Here is a 20,508-nt window from a genome sequence, read left to right as displayed (position 1 = left end):
AATCCCTGCCTGTGGGTATACTTGGTGTCTTGATCCAAGGGGCTAACTCTGGATGGTATAGAACAAAAACAAAAAGAATCAATATAGTGTAGTATGTTCAAAACACCAGAATAAAAAAAAGACTTATGTGGATGTACACTCACAATTTACTGAGCCTACCATTGGCTAGTGATATGAATGTAATGAGGTACTCCACATACTTAGGTATACAGAGATTCCCCCTTTATTGGTTCACATAGCAGCAGATTCTCGTGTAATTGTCTTCTATGGTAACTGTTAAGCAGTGGATATTTATATATAAAAGGTTAAATATATTTGTATGAAAATGTAGAAACGTTTTGGAAACTGAAAGAAAGTATACATATGACCTGTGCATTGACCAAAGTGTCATTAAATGGCATCACAGATTATATTATTTCCCCTCAAAAAAAGTCAGGAGGGAGGGAAAAAATATCAAAAGTGCCCCAGCATGTGTTTAAATCCTGCAAAATATGAATTTGTTTAATACATCTAAAAAATACAATGTAACATGTTTTTATTGATGACATGAAATTACAATATACTTTATTGTTGCAACATCATTTTTCTTAGCTCATGCGTTGGTTAATTTGTTCTACTTTAATATATCCTGCCATTTTTCACTGAACATAAATGCACACTAAACACAATAGGTAGAACAACCTATCCACACAATAGGAACCCTGTCTGTGTTGTCTTTTGGCCTGTCTGCACCTGTAATAAACAGAAACTGACATATAAGCCAGGACCATCTCTATCCATAATCAAAGATAAAGACAGATGGTGTGTACAGATGAGTTAAGAACCCTCATTATGTTTAAATATATGCCAGAGTAGATGTTGAGTACAATATATGGGGGAAGGGATTAAAGATGTAAAGTAAAGGTGGATATGTCACTTTTTATTTTAAAGTTTAAACTTGGCATGTGCACAAACATTTAAAGTGATATAAATGCCTAAAAAAAAAAATTATTTTGTAGAATCAATAGCTATTTTCAAAACACACTTTTTAAGATAAATGGTATGTTTATCACCTTCCAATCAAACAGCTGATCAATTGAAATGGTACATGGACCACAGCAAGGGAGACTGAAGCTATTCAGTGTGTACTGCTCTCTCTGTGTTCCTGCAAAGAGAAATGCTCGGTTTCAGTAAAAATCAATATGGAAGATCAAACCAAGGTGTCGTCTATTGATTTTAGTGCCGCCCAGAGTCTCTCGATGCAACAGCAGCATGAAAATGGCCCTAAACATATTCCTAATCATCTTTCAGTGTTTCTTAAGCTTCATGTATTGTAAAGATGTCAACTTTTTTCAAAATTCTAATTTGGGTAAATAAAATCTTTATTTATTGTATGATTTCCATTGAAACAGCAAGATTGAAAAAAGAGAGGTAACAGTCAGTGTAAAGCGGTAGTACTTTTTAAAATTTTTTATTTTTTTCCCCTTATATTCTTTGTGCATATGTGCCGATCTGTCTTTTTCTAAATGATATTTACTAAAAAATTTGAGATAATTTTCATATCTTTATTAAAGAAAGTAATGTGTTTAATTTGACCATTGTTATAATGCGCATTGAAATAAAGTTCAGATTTATTTTAAAAATGTTCAATGCATTTTAGAATATTGAGATTCCTTAATGAAGATTTTGGTGATAACCGTGGGGCAGAGCAGAGTGATGGAACTTTATAGAGCTTGGGGAGAAAAGAGTGACACTAGGACACCCTTAAATGGGCCTTTGTCAAGTCAAGATATTGGGGCTGAAACATTGCTGCTTTTAGATCTGGATCAAAAAAAAATTTGTGTTACAAAATAGGGACTGTTTTTCAGTTGCTTTTTTTCGTTCTTTCTATGTGAGACTCTCTAGATGGGCACTGGGCGAGGACTCTTTAAATTATATGTGTGCCAGCTATGCTTTGCATTGGGAGAAAAGAGAAGGGAATTGAGAGAGATAATCTGAACACCGCTGTTGTAATGTGTGATTGTGCAATGTACCTAAACCCTGCATTCAGTTTTAATAATGAGTGTCTACTGGCATCAGAGACATATATGAATATTTTACATTTGCAATGTTGAAATAGTGTGTCAAAGCAAGATACCAGGAGCCACACTCTAGATTAGACACATTAGAATCAGTGTGGAGATGGTTCTCTTTGATAAAATATGTCAGCATCTAAAATGTTGTCTAACTCAAATAATGACATACCTCCCAAGTGTACCTCTTTAGGTAGGACAGTCCCTATTTTGGGCCAAAATCCCTCTGTCCCTCTTCTCTATACCAATGTCTCTTTCTTTAGAAGCTTCATATTGTTGGTGTGTCTTAGTGTATAACATAACTCCACAGTAATGACATTCAAAGTAATGTGTCTTTAAACTACATTAAATGTGTTTAGCAATCAGCTTGTGAACATGTCAGGGGTCAAGTCCTGGGGAAAAAAAGTGTGAGAACTCACCCAAGATTCACCCTCCCACCCCAAAACAAAATTATACGGCATCTGCTGACACTCTCAGCCCAGCACTGGCTGCCCTTCATAGCGAGTAGTGCATCACAAATGTATGATAGGTTGAGAAATATATGATAGGTTGAGACATAGAGCGTCAGCCGACGAATCAGCGAGAATTACAGGACAGGAGGCCAGACCAGCGCCTGTTAGGCCGAACGTGACTGTTATAGGTTTGAAATTGGTTTAAAACGTGAATGCAAGACGCAGGGGGACAAAGTGGTTTTGGTGTCCAGAGGGTTTAGTTAAGGATTATACTGACAGAGAAAACCAACAGCTGGAAGTTACCTTGCAAGAAACACTGGTTAATCTAATACTCATTCACAAGCAATTACAAAGCCACAGTAAACGTAAGCTGTGATGTTGTTGTGGTGCCATTAGTATACTCAATGAGTCCATTTTACACTTTATTAAACTAGCGAATTCTCACTAGAGCAACATCTGAGCTTTAAGGTGAAACGTTTACTTACCCCAACTTTCAGTACAGTAATGGATACCCCAGGGCTGTGTTTGGCCCGACCTTCCAATAGTCAGGGTGGCTGGCGGGATGGCTCAGCATTCCCAGACACACCCTCTCAGCCCCTCCCACTGCAGCAATGTGGGCCACTATGTGTCATTACGACTGCGGGTTCCGCCTACCTCGCAGACCTGGAACATGTCAGCACCAGCCAGGTAGCTATAGATCTTGGGGGATACCACATCCCAGACACTGTCATGGCGGCCGGACTGGCTGCAGACATGGCGGAACTGCCATAGGAGATGTTGGGGACATTGTCGTTTAAAAGGACAGGCACCATCTGTGTCTTAGTGGGATATATTGAAGGAGTGTCTGATGAAAGATTGACCTAACATTGTGTTTATTGATTTTCATTACATACAGGTAATGGGTAAAAGAAAAAAAAGTCAGAAAAAGAAATAATTTCTTATTTGTAAATGCCGATTCAGTGGTTATTGGAGCTGGCTGCTGACAGACCTCTCCCATGACAGGGTGACATGTATTACGTGGACTGTGGGGACTGAGCTTATCCCAGCACTGGATCGTGGGATTAATTGTCAATCCTCTCCCATACTTTATAGCAGGCAAAGGGCAGGTCCTGCAGGACTGCTAACGGGAACGGCGTTCCTGCTGTGAAAAAAGTGCAGGAATGCCGTTCCCGCGTGTTCCTACAAGACTCATGCCCTGGTTCTTGTTCTCTATGTCATTTTGATTGCATAAATTGTTATTATTAAGTCATCTAATAATTCTCAGAACAGACCTCCGGCCATAGCCCCACTCAAACCTCTATATTTAAAATATCCCTATTTATATTTCTATTCCTGATATATAAATGAAAATATCTTCCAAAAGATACAATGCTAAAAAAGATATACTAAAAAAAATGAAGAACTGTTTGTTATTAAAGAGACCATAATTTATTATTTCGTCTCTCTTTTACATTTTTTTCTCTATTGCCTACCGTTGGAATAGGCAGAGGTATGTGCCGGTACCGTTGCTGAAGTCATCCAGTCTGTGGTTAATGGAGCAGATGGCTGTGTGTTCTGCTTTGGGCATTCCAAGCTTGGTGAGTACTGATTTTCTGAATATTATCTTCGTAGAAATTGAAAACCAAAATAAATATGAAATCAATAAACAAGAGGTTCAACAACATCCACCACAAATAGTATTTCTGATGTTTGTGTTTTAGAAAACATTTGCTCTCTAGGCATTTTAGTCCAAATGTCTTACCAAGTGTTATGATGTATCACTGGGGAGACAATGCCTGTGCTATGGCTAAAATGCTCGCTACAATATAAGTGGATCGAAGTGCTTTCACGTTTCCATTAGGAAAAAAAAAGATGGCTAATGTTTTACTTTCATTTTAAGAAATGTACAGAAATATTTTGACGTTTAATGTGGTGCTTGAACTTCCAATGTGATTTGAAATTTTAAAAAACAAAACAAAATAATGTGTAATGTCTTTTTAACAGAGCATCATTTTTATTATACCTAGAGGTTAGATTTATAATCTCTAATCAGAAGATTTAATGAATTAAAGGGACACTATAGTCACCAGAACAACTACAGTTTATTGAATTTGTTCGGGTGAGTAGAATCATTACCTTCAGGCTTTTTGCTGTGAGCACTGTCTTTTCAGAGAAAATGCAGTGTTTACATTACAGCCTAGTGATAACTTCACTGGCCACTCCTTAGATGGCTGTTAGAGATCCTTCCTGGGTCATGGCTGCCTAAAATGCATCCAAACATTCAGTATCTCCACCCTCTGCATGCAGACACTGAACTTTGCTCATAAAGATTCATTGATTCAATTCATCTCTATGAGGAGATGCTGATTTGCCAGGGCTGTGTTTGAATCATGCTGGTTCTGCCCCTGATCTGCCTCCTTGTCAGTCTCAGCCAATCCTATGGGGAAGCACTGTGATTGGATTAGGCCACCACTTCTGATGGTGTCAGCAGACTGCTTGTCTGAGTCAAACAGCATGCAGAGTTACAGCTTCAGGCTTGAATACAGTAAGATTTTGCTATATTTATGGATGCATGAGGGGCACAGGGGGGCTAGATGGTTGTTTTAAAACTATAGGGTCAGGCATACATGTTTCTGACCCTATAGTGATCCTTTAATGTTTTTATTTTTATGACACATCAAATAAAAGTTACACAGCACATAAAATGAAAAAAAACTAAAAATTATGTTTATAGTATAATTCAAAACATGACAAATATGCATTAGTGTTGGAAATATTATATGAATCAGTGAAACAGGGGCTACTTTATGAACATAGATAAAATATGGCCGTATTTTTTAAAGTATTTTTCTAAGAAATTTACAATTTCCTTGTTAATTCCCATTTTAGTGAACAAACACATGTGAGTCAAAAGTAACTTTTTTTTTTCCCAATGAACAATTAAGCATATAAATGTCATTAATTTTGAATAAATTTGTCTGCATGTAAAAATGCATTAAGCATTCTTGAGAACATTTTTGTCTATTGTGTTTTGCTCTGTTGAATTTCTTATTAATTTGCCGACAACTAAGGATTAATAGAATGAGGCTTTTTCTATACTATTCCTGGTGGCCAATTCTCAGCTTGCTTTGCAATTTAAAGGACCACTATAGTTGCTCTGTTGTTTTGGTCTAGCAATGTAAACCATTGATATATTGGAGATGTTTCCAATGCAGGGCTATACACAGCTCTAGTGGCTGTCTTCTTGACAATCACTAGATGGTTTACATTTCACTTTCGGCAGAATCGTGTTAGTTGACTGTATTTAACAAGGCAGCTTTTTAATTTAACAGAAGTAATATGAATACCAACAATGGATACTGTTTATAAAATAGCAAATATTTGTTAATAAGTGTTAAGTGTAACAGTGTTTTAGCCATTTCAAATGGAAATACATTAAACTTTCTTCATGATGATGTCTTGTAGGAAAGTCCTACACTATGATAGGTAAAGATGACTCCATGCAAAATCTTGGCATTATCCCATGTGCTATTTCATGGCTCTTCAAACTGATAAATGAACGAAAGGAAAAAACTGGAGCCCGCTTCTCAGTCAGAGTGTCAGCTGTTGAAGTTTGGGGGAAGGAAGAGAACCTAAGAGACTTGCTGTCTGAAGTGGCAACTGGCAGTCTTCAGGATGGTCAGTCACCTGGGGTTTATCTTTGCGAGGACCCAATTTGCGGAATGCAGGTAACCAAGGCAGGACATGAGAAATCAAATGGCAACCAGGAATTTCTCTCTCTTTATTTTATTATAACCATAAAAGAGCTCCGTACGTCTAAAACCTTCAATATTCAGCACAGAGCTTGGCACATGAATTCTGTTATATAAACGTTAAGATGACTAACTAAACATCTCTTCAAGGTCCATGGAGACCCTAAATACCATAGCTATAACCATTAGACTTGTGCACATAACAGCAAAATTCAGTTTGTATGAATCTATTCATCCAGAACATTTTTGTTTGGACAAACCAAGTTTTGTATATGTGGCATTTCTGTTTGAAAAATTTCATCCATGCAAGCGTTTTTTGGACTAAACAAAATTGACCAAAAAATGCCTATCAATAGCTAAAGTCAAAGTGTGTGGAAGAATCCTGCTTGGATCTATAGATTTTTTTTCCACCTAATTTTTTACCTCTTTTGATCACTTCTCGAATACAATCAACATTTAGTGGCTCTCCCTTGACCATCAATTTATTTTTTCTACTTCTTGATTGAGCAGGAGATACAAGATCCCTGGCACAACTTCTGGTCCATCATGTCAAACTAAGCTGCTTATTTGCGCCACACAAAATTGGCTTCTCCATTCCCTCCCCCCTTTTCTGAATTCTGAATCATGAAACAAACTCCTCCGTCGCCCATTTAGTTTGTTTCGTAATACATATTTTAGAGTTGCAGTGTTTGAGTCGCCAAACACGCAAAGTTTGGACAAATTGCATTTTTTTTTATCTGAATGCACTATTGTAATAAACAAATATGCAAAAGTTAAAAACAATTAATGTTGTTGATGTGAAAATAGATTCTAAATATTGAAGTAGTTAAGAAACATAAGTATTTTTGTAAAACCATGAAACAGTCATGATTCACAAGAGTTACTACACGATGCTATGCAGCACTTGCAAAAATAGTTGACATGACCAGAAGGGGACACTTACAGATAAAACTCTTTCTTGTTAGGTATTGACTAGGGAATTTCAAGTTCCAGGACAAAATAGCTGATCTAGACAGACTGTCCACTCCCAGTTTAATAACTAGACTTGTAAAAGGTACTTAGTAGTCAAATTTACAACATTGTGCCTTTACCATAACAGCATAGAAAGATAGTATAAGTATCATTATAATAAATTCTAAGGATTTCTGGTGATTTTCTTCCAGCAAACCTTGTAGTGCAAAGTCGCTTCCTATTCTAGTTTTTACAATGAATATCATTGCTATGTTTCCTTGAATTCAGCTCTTGTATAGTGATTTAATGCATCTCTTTTGCTCACATTTCTCATATATCATGCATGCCTACTAGATAATCATGAGACACATGATTTGACAGTTTTGTGAATCTCCATTTAAAGTGTGTCTGAAATAGCAATCTGTTTTTTCTGTAGCTCCAGAACCAGAGTGAGCTGCGGGCACCCACTGCGGAGAAAGCTGCCTTTTTCCTGGATGCAGCAATTGCCTCTCGAAAGAGCAGCCAGCGAGATTGTGATGAAGATGACCATAGAAACTCACACATGCTGTTTACTTTGCACATTTACCAGTATCGGATGGAAAAGAGTGGGAAAGGAGGCAGTGAGTACTGATTACTGGACATGTTTTCAATGTATTCATGTCCACCTGTTGTTGAATCTGGAGTCCGTTAATAAATATTGGTCTGTTTTTGCATTTATGTCCTTTCTCTGAAGCTGCTATCTATCTGTACGTTAGAAATATATTCATGGGCTGGGATTCAGTTAGAATTGGCCATGGTTGACTCATTTTAATTTGTACCCAAGCCAGCCTTTTGCACATGTATTAACTCTTGCCATACAATGATGAGATCAGCCGTGGGTTCTACTTTAATTGCCCGGGCAACATCTTTAATATCCATGTGTTATCAAAGATTATTATTGAAGATTTTTTTTTTTTTACCTTCAAGCACAATAGAGTTGTGTTTGTAGAAGATTATGATGTTTTATGTATGCTTAATTGTATGATGTCCGCTAACCGAACACTAGGTATCATAATAAAGCTTAATATACATATATATGTACACATATCTGGAAACTCTTCCTTATAGATATGCACTTCCAGGATTCCACATTGGCCCATATAGTAATCTAGCCAGGGCCGGATTTAGATGAAAAGAGGCCCTAGGCTATTCCACCTATGAGGCCCTTTCACCTCCCATTTTTAAGTTCGTAAATTACATGAGAGACAATAAAATACATAATTACTGTGATATATAACAATATATTAAATGAAACATGTTGTCATTGGTACTAACCTTTATAAAAAATGTGGCACGGATAATACATGAAAAAAAAGTCGAGATGAGGAGAGGGGTGGTGATTGTGAGAGGAAGGGGGGTGATTGTGAGAGGAAGGGGGTGATTGTGAGATGGAGGGGGGTGATGAGGAGAGGGGGGTGATTGTGAGAGGGAAGGGGTGATAAGGAGAGGGGGGTGATTGTGAAAGGGAGGGGGTGATGAGGAGAGGGGGTGATGAGGAGAGGGGGGGGTGATTGTAAGAGGAAGGGGGTGATGAGGAGAGGGGGTGATTGTGAGAGGGAGGGGGTGATGAGGAGAGGGGGGTGATTGTGAGAGGGGGTAATTGTAAGAGGGAGGGGGTGATGAGGAGAGGGGGTGATTGTGAGAGGGAGGGGGGTGATCAGGAGAGGGGGTGATTGTGAGAGGGGGGTGATTGTAAGAGGGAGGGGGTGATGAGGAGAGGGGGGTGATTGTGAGAGGGAGGGGGGTGATGAGGAGAGAGGGGGTGATTGTGAGAGGGAGGGGTGATAAGGAGAGGGGGGGTGATTGTGAGAGGGGGGTGATTGTGAGCGGGAGGGGGTGATGAGTAGAGGGGGGTGATAAGGACAGGGGGGTGATTGTAAGAGGGAGGGGGTGATGAGGAGAGGGGGGTGATGAGGAGAGGGGGGTGGTTGTGAGAGGGAGGGGGTGATGAGGAGGGGGGTGATTGTGAGAGGGGGTAATTGTAAGAGGGAGGGGGGTGATGAGGAGGGGGGGGTGATTGTGAGAGGGAGGGGGTGATCATGAGAGGGGGTGATTGTGAGAGGGGGGGTGATTGTAAGATGGAGGGGGGTGATGAGGAGAGGGGGTGATTGTGAGAGGGGGGTGATTAGGAGAGGGGGGGTGACTAAACAAATTACCTTAAATCCCTGGTGGTCCAGTGGGGGCTGCCTGGTGGTCCGGTGGCCCTCATTTCCGCTGCAGACCATGGATCTTGCGAGACCCAATCAGAGCGTTGCCGTGGTAACCCGTGTCAACGCTCTGATTGGGCAGTGCACGCGAGATCCATGGTCTGCAGCTCTGCACATTGCGGAGCTGCAGACCGCCGGTCTCGGCGATTATGGCAGAAGGGGCATTGCAGTCTGCCCCGGGCACCCCCCTAGTAAGTGGCACCCGGGGCGGACCGCCCCCCCTTAGTACGCCACTGGTCATATCATATGCGTAGAATTTCTCCTTATTTTCAGTTCAGTGTTTTAGTGTTCACTGTTTTTAGAATAGTGTAATTTTAATTTTGCTAACAATTTGAATGTAGGCCCCTCTTGATCTTGAGGCCCTAGGCTGAAGCCTAGTTAGCCTATAGGAAAATCCGGCCCTGAATCTAGCTTAATAACACATAGACCACTCCATTAAATCATGTTGTTCTAATCTGTGACTACTTGATATAAAACACTGCTATGGTATCATAGGCTGAACTGTTTTGAGCTGTAGGCATCCTATGCATGCCTGCCCCAAAAGCTACATTTGTAGGTGTATTTTAATATTTTTATGGCACAGAACTCATATAGGCATTTTACCGTTTGGAACCAATATTTGTTATAGTTGAATTTTACAAAATGGCACCTTCACCTATTCCCAGTATATGCATGAATCAGGTCTCTAGTGGCTTCAGTCTGCTTAGAAGCCAGTATTAAGCTAAACCTGAGCAAGCTCCCTAGATAATCTAGATTAGCACTGAACTCCACTGAGATGAGCTCTTTCAATGACTGTCATTTTGCCATTTGTTTGTTTCCTGAGTTCCCTGGTTCCCAGAATCCAGAGAAGCTTAGTTCAACATCTCGGTCAACTCAGCCTGCATTTGGGATCTCGTTGCATTTTTCCAAAATGAAAATAATTTTGAGAATTATCACAATTTGTATTGTCCCGGTTTGCAATTTAGTAAACAACCATGTTGTTCCGGTCCTCCCGCCCCACCACCTGTTCCTTCGATCCTATTCCCTCATATCTCATCCGCACTCTGTCTCCCTCTCTTGCTCTTCCTCTCACTAAAGTTTTCAATCTCTGCCTTTTCTCCAGCACATTTCCTTCACCCTTAAAACAAGCAACCATAATGTCAATTCTGAAAAAGCCCAACCTCAACCCCCCATCCAACTACTGCCCTATATCGCTACTGCCGTTTGCCTCCAAGATCCTTGAGAGAGTTGTGTATGCAAGATTGACAGACCTCCTTGAATCCAACTCTCTGCTTGACCTGCTTCAGTCTGGATTCCGTGCTCGTCACTCTGTTGAAACAGCTGTGACCAAAGTATCCAACGATTTAATTGCTGCTAAATCTCACGGCCATTACTCTATCCTAATTCTCCTTGATCTTTCTGCTGCTTTTGACACTGTTGATCATCAACAGCTTCTTCTCATTCTCCATAATCTCGGTTTACGAGATACTCCTCTCTCCTGGTGCTCCTCCTACCTCTCCCAGCGCTCTTTCAGGATTTATTTTTCTGACTCTGCCTCTTCTCCCCAACCCCTCTCTGTTGGTGTCCCCCAAGGTTTAGTCTTTGGTCCCCTTCTGTTCACCATCTCAACTGCCTCCCTTGGTAAACTAATCAGCTCCTTTGGCTTCCATTATCATTTCTATGCAGATGACACGCAAATCTACCTGTTCTCTCCTGATCTCTATCCGCTCATCTTGACTCATGTCTCTGACTGCCTCTCCGCGATTTCCAATTGGATAGCTGCTCACTAAAACTCAACCTGTCCAAAACAGAACTTCTGGTCTTTCCTCCCTCAAGTGTTGCTACTCCCATATCTGTCTCCCTCCAAGTCAACGGCGCCACCATCACCTCTACCTCACAGCGTCGCTGACTAGGTGTTCTCTTTGACTCCGCCCTCTCCTTCACCCCTCATGTCCAGTCGATCGCCAAATCCTGCCGCTTCCACCCCAACAACATAGCTCGCATCCTCCCCTATTTAACACTAGACGCGGCTAAGGTGCTGGTCCATGCCGTCGTTCTTTCTCGTCTTGACTATTGCAATCCCCTTCTCAGTGGTCTTTTGTGTTCCCAATTTATCCTGCAATTTATTATAAAAGAGGCGGTAAAGCTCATTTTCCTGTCCGCCCGCACCTCCCACGCCTCCCCCTCTGTCAGTGCCTACATTGGCTTCCAGTTAGATATGGGGCTCAACTTAAGATTCTGGTGCTTGCTTACAAGTCCCTACATAATGCTGCTCCAACCTACCTATCCTCCCTAATACACAAGTATGTCCCGTCGAGGCCCCTGCGCTCTGCCAAAAACTTACGTCTATCCTGTTTCGTACTCCCACATCTGATGCTCGCCTCCAAGACCTCTCCAGGGCTGCACCTTTTTTGTAGAACTCCCTTCTCCTCTCTATTAGACTTTCACCTAGTCTCCACTCCTTCAGAAAATCTTTGAAAACACACTTCTTCAGGAAAGCATATCATTTAAACTGTTAGCGGATTCTCCCCCCACCCCTCCACTCCCACAATGACTCCTCTCCAACAACTGTCAAAAATAACCTACTAAGTTCCCAGTTAATACTTTTCTAGCAATCTATGTCATTACCCCTACTTATACGCGTTGTGTCACTATACCCCACTCCCTCTAGCATGTAAGCTCATTGAGCATGGCCCTCAACCCCTCTGTTCCTGTGCGTCCATTTGTCTGGTTACAATTATGTGTCTTTTAGTCCACCCATTGTACAGCGTCATGGAATTTTGCTGACGCTATATAAATTATAAAATAATAATAATATATCCCTTAGAGTTCACTATGTGAAAATCCCAATTGACTTTTTTTCAAAAGGCATACATTTCTTATTATATTATTTTCTTGCAGCTTATTCTACACTAGCATCACCATAGAAGTTTATTTTACCTTTTGTGTTTGGGGGCTTGTTTGTTAAGATAATCTAGATATCCATACCATTTTAATAAAATTGGGTTTAAAAACCTCTTCATCTAAAACGCCTCTAAAACAAAGCATACAGCTGCATAGGAACACTTAAAATTAGGCAATAATTCAAATATCTGTAACAATAAAATGAAATAAATAAAAAAAAGCACAGACGCCAGACCAGGTTTGGAAGCTCTGAAATACCCAGCAGATCTAAGTGTCCATTTGGCTTTTAGAAATCGCTCGACTTTGTGTGTGGATTGCCTGACATTGAAGTGCAGATTCAATTTTAACATATTAATATTATATGAACTATAGAATAATAAAATAAATCTCCTGTAGCCAAAGCAAGTGGTTATTAAAGCTGTTGTTAAACCCAGCAATTTGTCAGTTTTTAATTGAATGGTCAGACTCTGGGCTTTCAAGACCTTATTTATCTCTCCTTCTCTAATTAGGCAAATTTTTTATATTTCACATTGAATTGTAATCTTTCCTCCCCAGGTTTCACTGTTGCATAAACATGGCCTCTGCTAATTCAACTACTGTGAAGTGTCAAAGCAAGAGGCTACTGTTATTGTATTAACCCTTTAAAGGCTGAAACAATTAAATAACATACGGTAATTGTTTGATTAGCATACCTGCTTCTTGAGGGTTCCTCTTTTCTAAAAAAAAAAAATGTAGTGGATAAGTCCAATTATTTGTCTTTGATGTCCACCCGCAGGGAGATGTTGAAAATGTGCTGTTTAAGCACAAAATACATGTAGTTTCTAACCCTTCTTTGCCCTCTTCTGCTATTATGCCATCTTTGGAAACTTTAGATTGATTTACTAAAGACAACATTTTACAAGGAGCACTGTACTTGAAGTTGGTATGGTAAGATACATATATACATATTTGTTGTGAGTGTGGATGCTGTGGCTATCCAAGATGGTGGACGGGGCTTACCCTCTAAAAGTTGTTTCTTCTTTTTTTGTGACCGGGGTTCACTGCCCCAGAAAAACATTGGATTAATTCCTCCTCCATGACTGGTTTGGCCATTATTGATGTTCCCCTTTCCTATTCTTCTGTACATCTTTTCTAAGAGCTCAGAATTTTGGTGTTGATTATTGTCCTGCTCAAGATGGAAAAAAGGGATGGAAGGATCTGCATCCCGAAGGAATTATCTACCATGTGAAATCTATACATTTAATCAAATAATCAAGCGAACATAATATGTTCTTGAAGCCCTAAATCAGTTGCAATTAACAGTGTGAAAACTTAACTTGTACAGAGCTGCTAAGCACATAATTGGCCTTAAATCCATAGAATATAATCCATAAACATTATCTGCTTGTAGTCTTTTAGAAAAAACACATCCACATTTTCCTTATGCTCCCAACACTGAAATAATATTGTATCATTATACATACCTAATTCTATATACTACTAAGTATACATTAGCACTGGTATGGATACCACATCTGTATATGTTTATATGGAAAATATGTCTTGCTCTTCCTCTGTATCTTAATGAAGTAATGTCACCTCAAAGTTACCGTTCTCCTTTTGTTTCCATTTAACTTCCTCTATTACCACCATGACAACTTCAAATAACTGAAGGGATCATGGTGGTTGGAGTAACCCTTTAATTATTAAAAATAAAATAAAAATTCATTGAAGTAAAAAAAAAAAAAAAATACACTCTTTATATTGTAAACAAATTGTCAGTGTGACACAAACATTTACACTGAACTATTAAATGACAAAACAATTTTTATTGGTGTCCCTTGGAAATTGTGATTAGCCACAGATCTTTTTAAACACTTGAGGCTTTATGCTAGCATAATAAATATGTGGCACATGACATTCCTGTGAAATTATTGTATGTGTTTTGCATTTTAAGTGCTTTTGCTTTAAAAAGGTTAATAGGAAAAACATACTTCATCAATATAGATCAGCAGAATTTGCTGCCACTTATCAACTTCTGAAGGATAATCCGTTTGCCCATTTCTCTCTCTTTTTCATTTGTTACTCTTCGTGGCAGTGTCGGGAGGCCGCAGTCGATTGCATCTTATTGATTTGGGAAGCTGTGTAAAAGTATTGAGCAAGAACCGAGATGGAAGCACTGGGTTTTGCCTTTCACTGTCAGCTCTTGGTAATGTCATCCTTGCACTGGTCAACGGCAGCAAACACATTCCATACAAGTAAGCGACCTTGAATGACATTGACATGTAGTGTATAATTGTACTCCTCTGCTTAAGATATAACTTGTTTATTAACAAATAAATAAGCTGCTACTAGCAATGAGTATGTGTGTTAGGTGGTCATATGTTATTAAAAAGCACACATTATAATAGCATAAATACATACAAAAAAAGAGGTGTAATTGGTTCAAGTAAATGAATTGCATAAGCAAAACTATGGAGTGAAAATTATAGTTATTAATGGTCTAAATAGAGCAGTTTGCCAGAGCCTGTGTGCTGTAAGACACTGAGATCAAACATGTAAGATAATTATTTTCAGCATAGGAAAGAGGTCATTAAGATATCAGAGAAGATATCAGAGAAAAGATAAAATGTTGCTTATCCATATGCTATTAGCAATAAAATTGATAACTGGAAATCCACAAAATTGGAAATCCACTAGCAGTTCTATATGGCAGAAAGCATATACCCAACTATTAAACCAAATTCAAATGGAAAAAGAGGTTAGTATTAACCTTTTAGACTCAAGAATAAAATATGATATATGGGATCAAGGCTAAAAAAGAATAAAACAAAATTCATAATCTGATCATTTTTGGTATTAAACCCTAAAACCATTCGCCGTGGTAAAGATTATATCTCAAGGCTTCGCCTCTGATCTCCCCATTCTCGGTAGTAAAAAGAAAAATAATTTAGTTCTACCCCTGTTAATATATGTTTGTTTTGTAAGTGTTGTGGTATATGTTGTATAAATATGACCAAAAACATAATAAAGAATATGAAAACAAAAAAGAGATACCAGAGAAGAAAGATATGGAGAAGCTGCGTTTGATAATCTATCAGAATATCCTATGTGAGTTTTAAGCTAAGAGAATGTTTGTTATGACACGATGAGCTATTTTTAAATTAAAAGAGAAGTAAATTGGGGGCGGGGCCGGGCCGCCGAGCTGAGCGGTCGCAGGACGGATCAGCTCCTGCACAACATGGTTCATACAGCTTATAAAGGACGATTTTAGTGATACTAACTGACCGAAAACCGCGACCATTGATGCATCAGGGCTACCGGTGTCGGGGAGAGGCTTGCTCCCGGAGTTTTAGTCCCCCGGAGGAGGGACCCCCGCGGCACCATGCGGGATCCCACCTGGCGGTGAGTGGAGTGGACGGCCGCCGCTCCACTATCCTGCCCAACAGAGCCCAACAAGCGTCTGGCACTTCTGCGGACCCGGTCCTGATCCCCCCCCCTCTGGACCGGGGGGGTGATCCCGGTCCATGCTCCACAGTGAAACCCGGAGGCAATGACAAGCCACCAGGCAGGCCGAGGCCCGAAGCTAAAATGGCGGAGGCCACGTGTGTAAGACCCGCACCGCAGAGACCGAAGCAGACCACAGACACCATCTGGCTCACCACCCTGGGCAACAAACGCCAACTGAGACATGCCATCGAGCAGCTCCCAAGGAAGGGGATACATCAAGCACACAACGCCAGTACCACAACACGCATCGCCCAAGTGGATAGCGCTGCAGACGAGACCGCTCGCCCTTCATCCGAGCTGGGTGCTCAACAGGAGGAACTCCTCCATAGCCAGCCATACCCCCAGGGAAAACACCGGGATCCGGCGGAACCCTGGGCCCACGATCCTGTTGATGGGATCAATGGCGACCAGGCACGAGCACCTACTAAGGCCTCGGGCCGAAGATGGGCGGCCCACAGCTGCAGTGTCACCACGACATCGGGAAGACCCCGCCACCCTGTTTTGCTAGCCAGTCTGGCCACATGCCCAGGGGAAGAATCATGTCAGCTTTTGCAGGACTTACTCGTATGCTGTGTTGTCATTTTATTCTACTTTATTTTGCTCTGCAATACATAAGGACACCTAAACGAAGTACAGCATATCCTCATGCATTATGTATTTCCCACTGTATTTAGCTACTTAATTTCTCTCTTGCAAACTCGAGCCTGCAGGATGTACGTATCCCTTCATGGGGTATTGTCTTAGCATATGTAAAGTAAAGAGGGTGACTAAATGTAATAGCCTATGATGGGAATAACATGGTTAATATTGTATACCTGCAACAAAAGCATGCAACAGTCTATTTTTCACCGTCACGTTAAGCTTGATTGAATCTGTTCAAAGTTTCACCTATAGATAAAAGCAAGCAACAGTATTTTCCACTGTCACGTTAAGCTTGATTGAATATGCTTAGTCTTTAACCGATAGACAAATGCATGCGACAGTCTACCTCTCACTGTAACGATAAGCTTGATTGAATACGTTTAATATTTAGCATATAGACTCATAACGTTACACTATGATATATTCATTACAAAGGTAAAGAAAAATGAGCCTATACCGTGAATAACATGAATAATATTGTACTCCTGCAACAAAAGCAAGCAACAGTCTAATACTTACTGTAACGTTGTTTGGTAGCATATGTTTAATGTTTAACCTAAAGACAAACGCATACAACAGCTTATTTCTCACTGTAACGTTCAGCTTGATCGAATATGTTTAGTGTTTAGCCTATAGAAACACAACATTTACTGTTCATCGACACATAAAAACATAAAATGAGGCATTAAGGTTCTGGAAATGTATGTGAACACTGATTGCTCTGTTTTGACCCTACCTTGTGAAATACTTATGCACTTCCCGCTCTTTACTCTGTACCCCTTAAATATGCCTTAATAAAAGAAAGATTGACAAAAAAAGAGAAGTAAATTATGAATGGATAAATAATTTTCCTTGTGTTTAGAAAAAGGATGAGTCCCTGATATAAATAAACCAATCAACTAACAGCTAACTAATCAATAAAGCTATGCATTATAGTTTTAGTCATTAAAATGCTGTTACACTATTCACATTAATTAGCACAATTAAAGGACCACTCTAGTGCCAGGAAAACATACTCGTTTTCCTGGCACTAGAGTGCCCTGAGGGTGCCCCCACCCTCAGGGCCTCCCTCCCGCCGGGCTCTGGGGGGAGGAAGAGGTTAAACTTACCTCTTTCTCCAGCGCCGGGCGGGGAGCTTTCCTCCTCCTCCTCTTCTTTCTCGCGACGTCATCGGCTGAATGCGCATGCGCGGCAGGAGCCGCGCTCGCATTCAGCCGGTCGCATAGGAAAGCATTCATAATGCTTTCCTATGGACGCTTGCGTGCTCTCACTGATTTTCACAGTGAGAAGCACGCAAGCGCCTCTAGCGGCTGTCAATGAGACAGCCACTAGAGGCTCTGGAGGCTGGCTTAACCCTCAGTTTCTCTGAAACTGCTATGTTTATAAAAAAAAAGGGTAAAAGCTAGCTGGGCCTGGCACCCAGACCACTTCATTAAGCTGAAGTGGTCTGGGTGCCTAGAGTGGTCCTTTAAGCTGATCTAGTATTGCTGTAATAGCTTCACATAAGTAAAAGGAATGCTGACACATTTAAAGGAGCACTATAAGGTCAGGAACACAGCCATGTATTCCTGACCATATAGTGTTAAAACCACTATCTAGCCCCCTTTGCCTCCCTAAAGATAGTAAAATCTTACCTGTATTCAAGTCGGAAGCTGCTGCCTCTGCCTGTGAACTTCCTCTGACATCATCAGATTTTTTTCTCTTTATGTTTAACTATTTATTTGCTGCTGGGAGGTTCAGTAAAGAAGGTTAAAGCAAATATGAAGCATCCTGTCTTGCCATAAAATTCAAACACAGCCCTGGACAATCAGCATCTCCTCATAGAGATGAATTAAATCAATGAATCTTTATGAGGAAAGTTCAGTGTCTGCATACACAGGGAGGAGATACTGAATGTTTGGATGCATTTTAGGCAGCCATGACCCATGAAGGATCTCTAACAGCCATCTGAGGAGTGGCCAGTGAAGTTATCCCTAGGCTGTAATGTAAACACTGCATTTTCTCTGAAAAGACAGTGTTTACAGCAAAAAGCCTGAAGGTAATGATTCTACTCACCAGAACAAATTCAATAAGCTGTAGTTGTTCTGGTGACTATAGTGTCCCTTTAAGAGCATGTCTCATCTACTATGGCAACACCAATTTTCAAGCCATCAGATCTATCTCCTGTGTCACAGGTTAATGTTATATACTCTTCATATTGTTCCTTGAGCTCAGGAAGTTATAGTAAAATGTAATTATCAATGCACCACAGACAAGGATGTTTGTCTGGAAAGATTCTGTCAGCAACAGCCTAACTACAAGTCACTGCATTAAGGGAGTTTGAAAAGAGATTAAAATGAAAAATCTTCACATAATGTAGTAATAAAACTTGACATACCGTATTTCCTGTATATTTCTCAATTAAGTGTACTTTTCTTTTGCATGAGTATATTAGCTTCCCTCTGCACACGTGCATAATATATGTACTGTTTCTTGGCTGACTATATATATACTGCCATAGAAAATGGAAGAAAAAAAACGCAAGTTGCCCTTTTTGTTCATTTGCACGGTCTTTTTATCTTATTAGGCAGAAAATAAAAGCAAACAGCTTCATTTGTCAACCATGACAGGTCTGTGAGTGGAGCCTGCACGACATCAGAAAAAAAAATAAAAAAATATTTGCACACTGAGAATATGATAAGTTCTAATTTTTCTTCATCAGTATCTTGCAGAGAGGCTTCAGGAGAGTGTGAATTCATTAATATGTGTAAAAAGCTTTCTGATTAAAACTAGTCCTATGTAATAAAACCACAAGGCCAGCATTAGGCAAATTCTTTGCTATTGTCATCACATTTCTGATGTATCATTGGTCTTAAAGGGGTAAAACCTTTATTATGCTTAAAGATAACTTCACACTGGTGACAGTTTTTGCAGAAAAAATATGCTAGGGCTCATTTACAATGTTATAGCTAATTTTTACAGACAAACTAGAACTCTCTGAAGCCACTGTCGCTACTGATGGTGTGCAGCCGCTGAGTTACAGGTAGCAACTAACAGCTCCCATTACTCTTTATCCAAGCTGCTACCTGCTATTTAGAGACTGGTCCAATTCTGTCGCTACTATTTAGTGGCTGCCGCTAAACAGAAACTCACCTCAAAAGTTAAATACGTGTGTATCTGGGATATATATCGGGAGAAACTTAAAATAATTGTATCAAACTATAAAAAATATCAAAAAATATTTTCAAAAAATATCAAAATATTAAAATATTGAACTATTTTAAAAAAAATATTAAAATCATTTTAGAATTGTATCCGAAAATATTAAATCGAGGCTAAAGTAAGATAATAGACAAACAATAAGATTTTTTTAAGAACCTTACCCTTTTGCCATATACTGCCCTTGCACAGCCATAATCTTCAAAAGCATTAGTTCCATCTACCGTGTTTCTCCGAAAATAAGACCGGGTCTTATATTAATTTTAATCACAAAAAACACACTAGGGCTTATTTTCAGGGTAGGGCTTAGAGCCAGTCTGTCAGCCGGTGTCTGTGCTGTGTAACCCCCCCAGAGACCCTCACCTCCCCCTCCCTGTAATATTCTCCCCTCCCTCCCTCCCTGTAATACTCTCCCCCCTCCCTCCCTGTAATATTCTCCCTCCCTCCCTGTAATATTATCCCCCCTCCCTCCCTCCCTGTAATACTCTCCCCCCTCCCTGTAATATCATCCCCCCTCCCTCCCTCCCTGTAATACTCCCCCCCCCCTCCAATCTTCTCCTCACCTCCCCTGTAGCGTGGCCGAGCTCCTCTCCAGTCTGTGACCCGGCCGGACTGACCTGGAAGTGCACACTTCCTGTCAGTCCGGGCGGGTCGCGGACCGGAGAGGAGCTCGGCCACGCTACAGGGAAGGAGAGGTGAGGCAGTGCGGCAGCCGTCTGAACGCTCTCTATAGAGCGCTGAGGCGGCTGAGGCATTTAAAGGGCCGGCAGGCGCCGGCCCTGCCTAGGTCTTATTTTCGGGGTAGGGCTTATATTGCAGCCCACCCCGAAAATTCAGCTAGGGCTTATTTTCGGGGTAGGGCGTA

General features: G+C 40.4%; 1 protein-coding gene across 2 annotated transcripts in view; it reads left to right on the top strand.

The window, feature by feature from the left end:
* Window positions 1-20,508, top strand: part of KIF26B (kinesin family member 26B) — a 347,114-nt gene that overhangs the window by 279,303 nt on the left and 47,303 nt on the right. For both annotated transcript variants that reach the window (XM_063443207.1, XM_063443206.1), the window contains exons 7-10: window positions 3,987-4,080; window positions 5,948-6,210; window positions 7,622-7,805; window positions 14,392-14,551. In XM_063443207.1, the coding sequence (XP_063299277.1) occupies window positions 3,987-4,080; window positions 5,948-6,210; window positions 7,622-7,805; window positions 14,392-14,551 (701 nt within the window). The remainder of the gene's footprint in view (window positions 1-3,986; window positions 4,081-5,947; window positions 6,211-7,621; window positions 7,806-14,391; window positions 14,552-20,508) is intronic.

Source organism: Pelobates fuscus, chromosome 2 (assembly GCF_036172605.1).
Source record: "Pelobates fuscus isolate aPelFus1 chromosome 2, aPelFus1.pri, whole genome shotgun sequence".
NCBI lineage: Eukaryota > Metazoa > Chordata > Amphibia > Anura > Pelobatidae > Pelobates > Pelobates fuscus.
The sequence above is the reverse complement of the archived record's forward strand: the minus strand, read 5'-3'. Positions and strand labels throughout refer to the sequence as shown.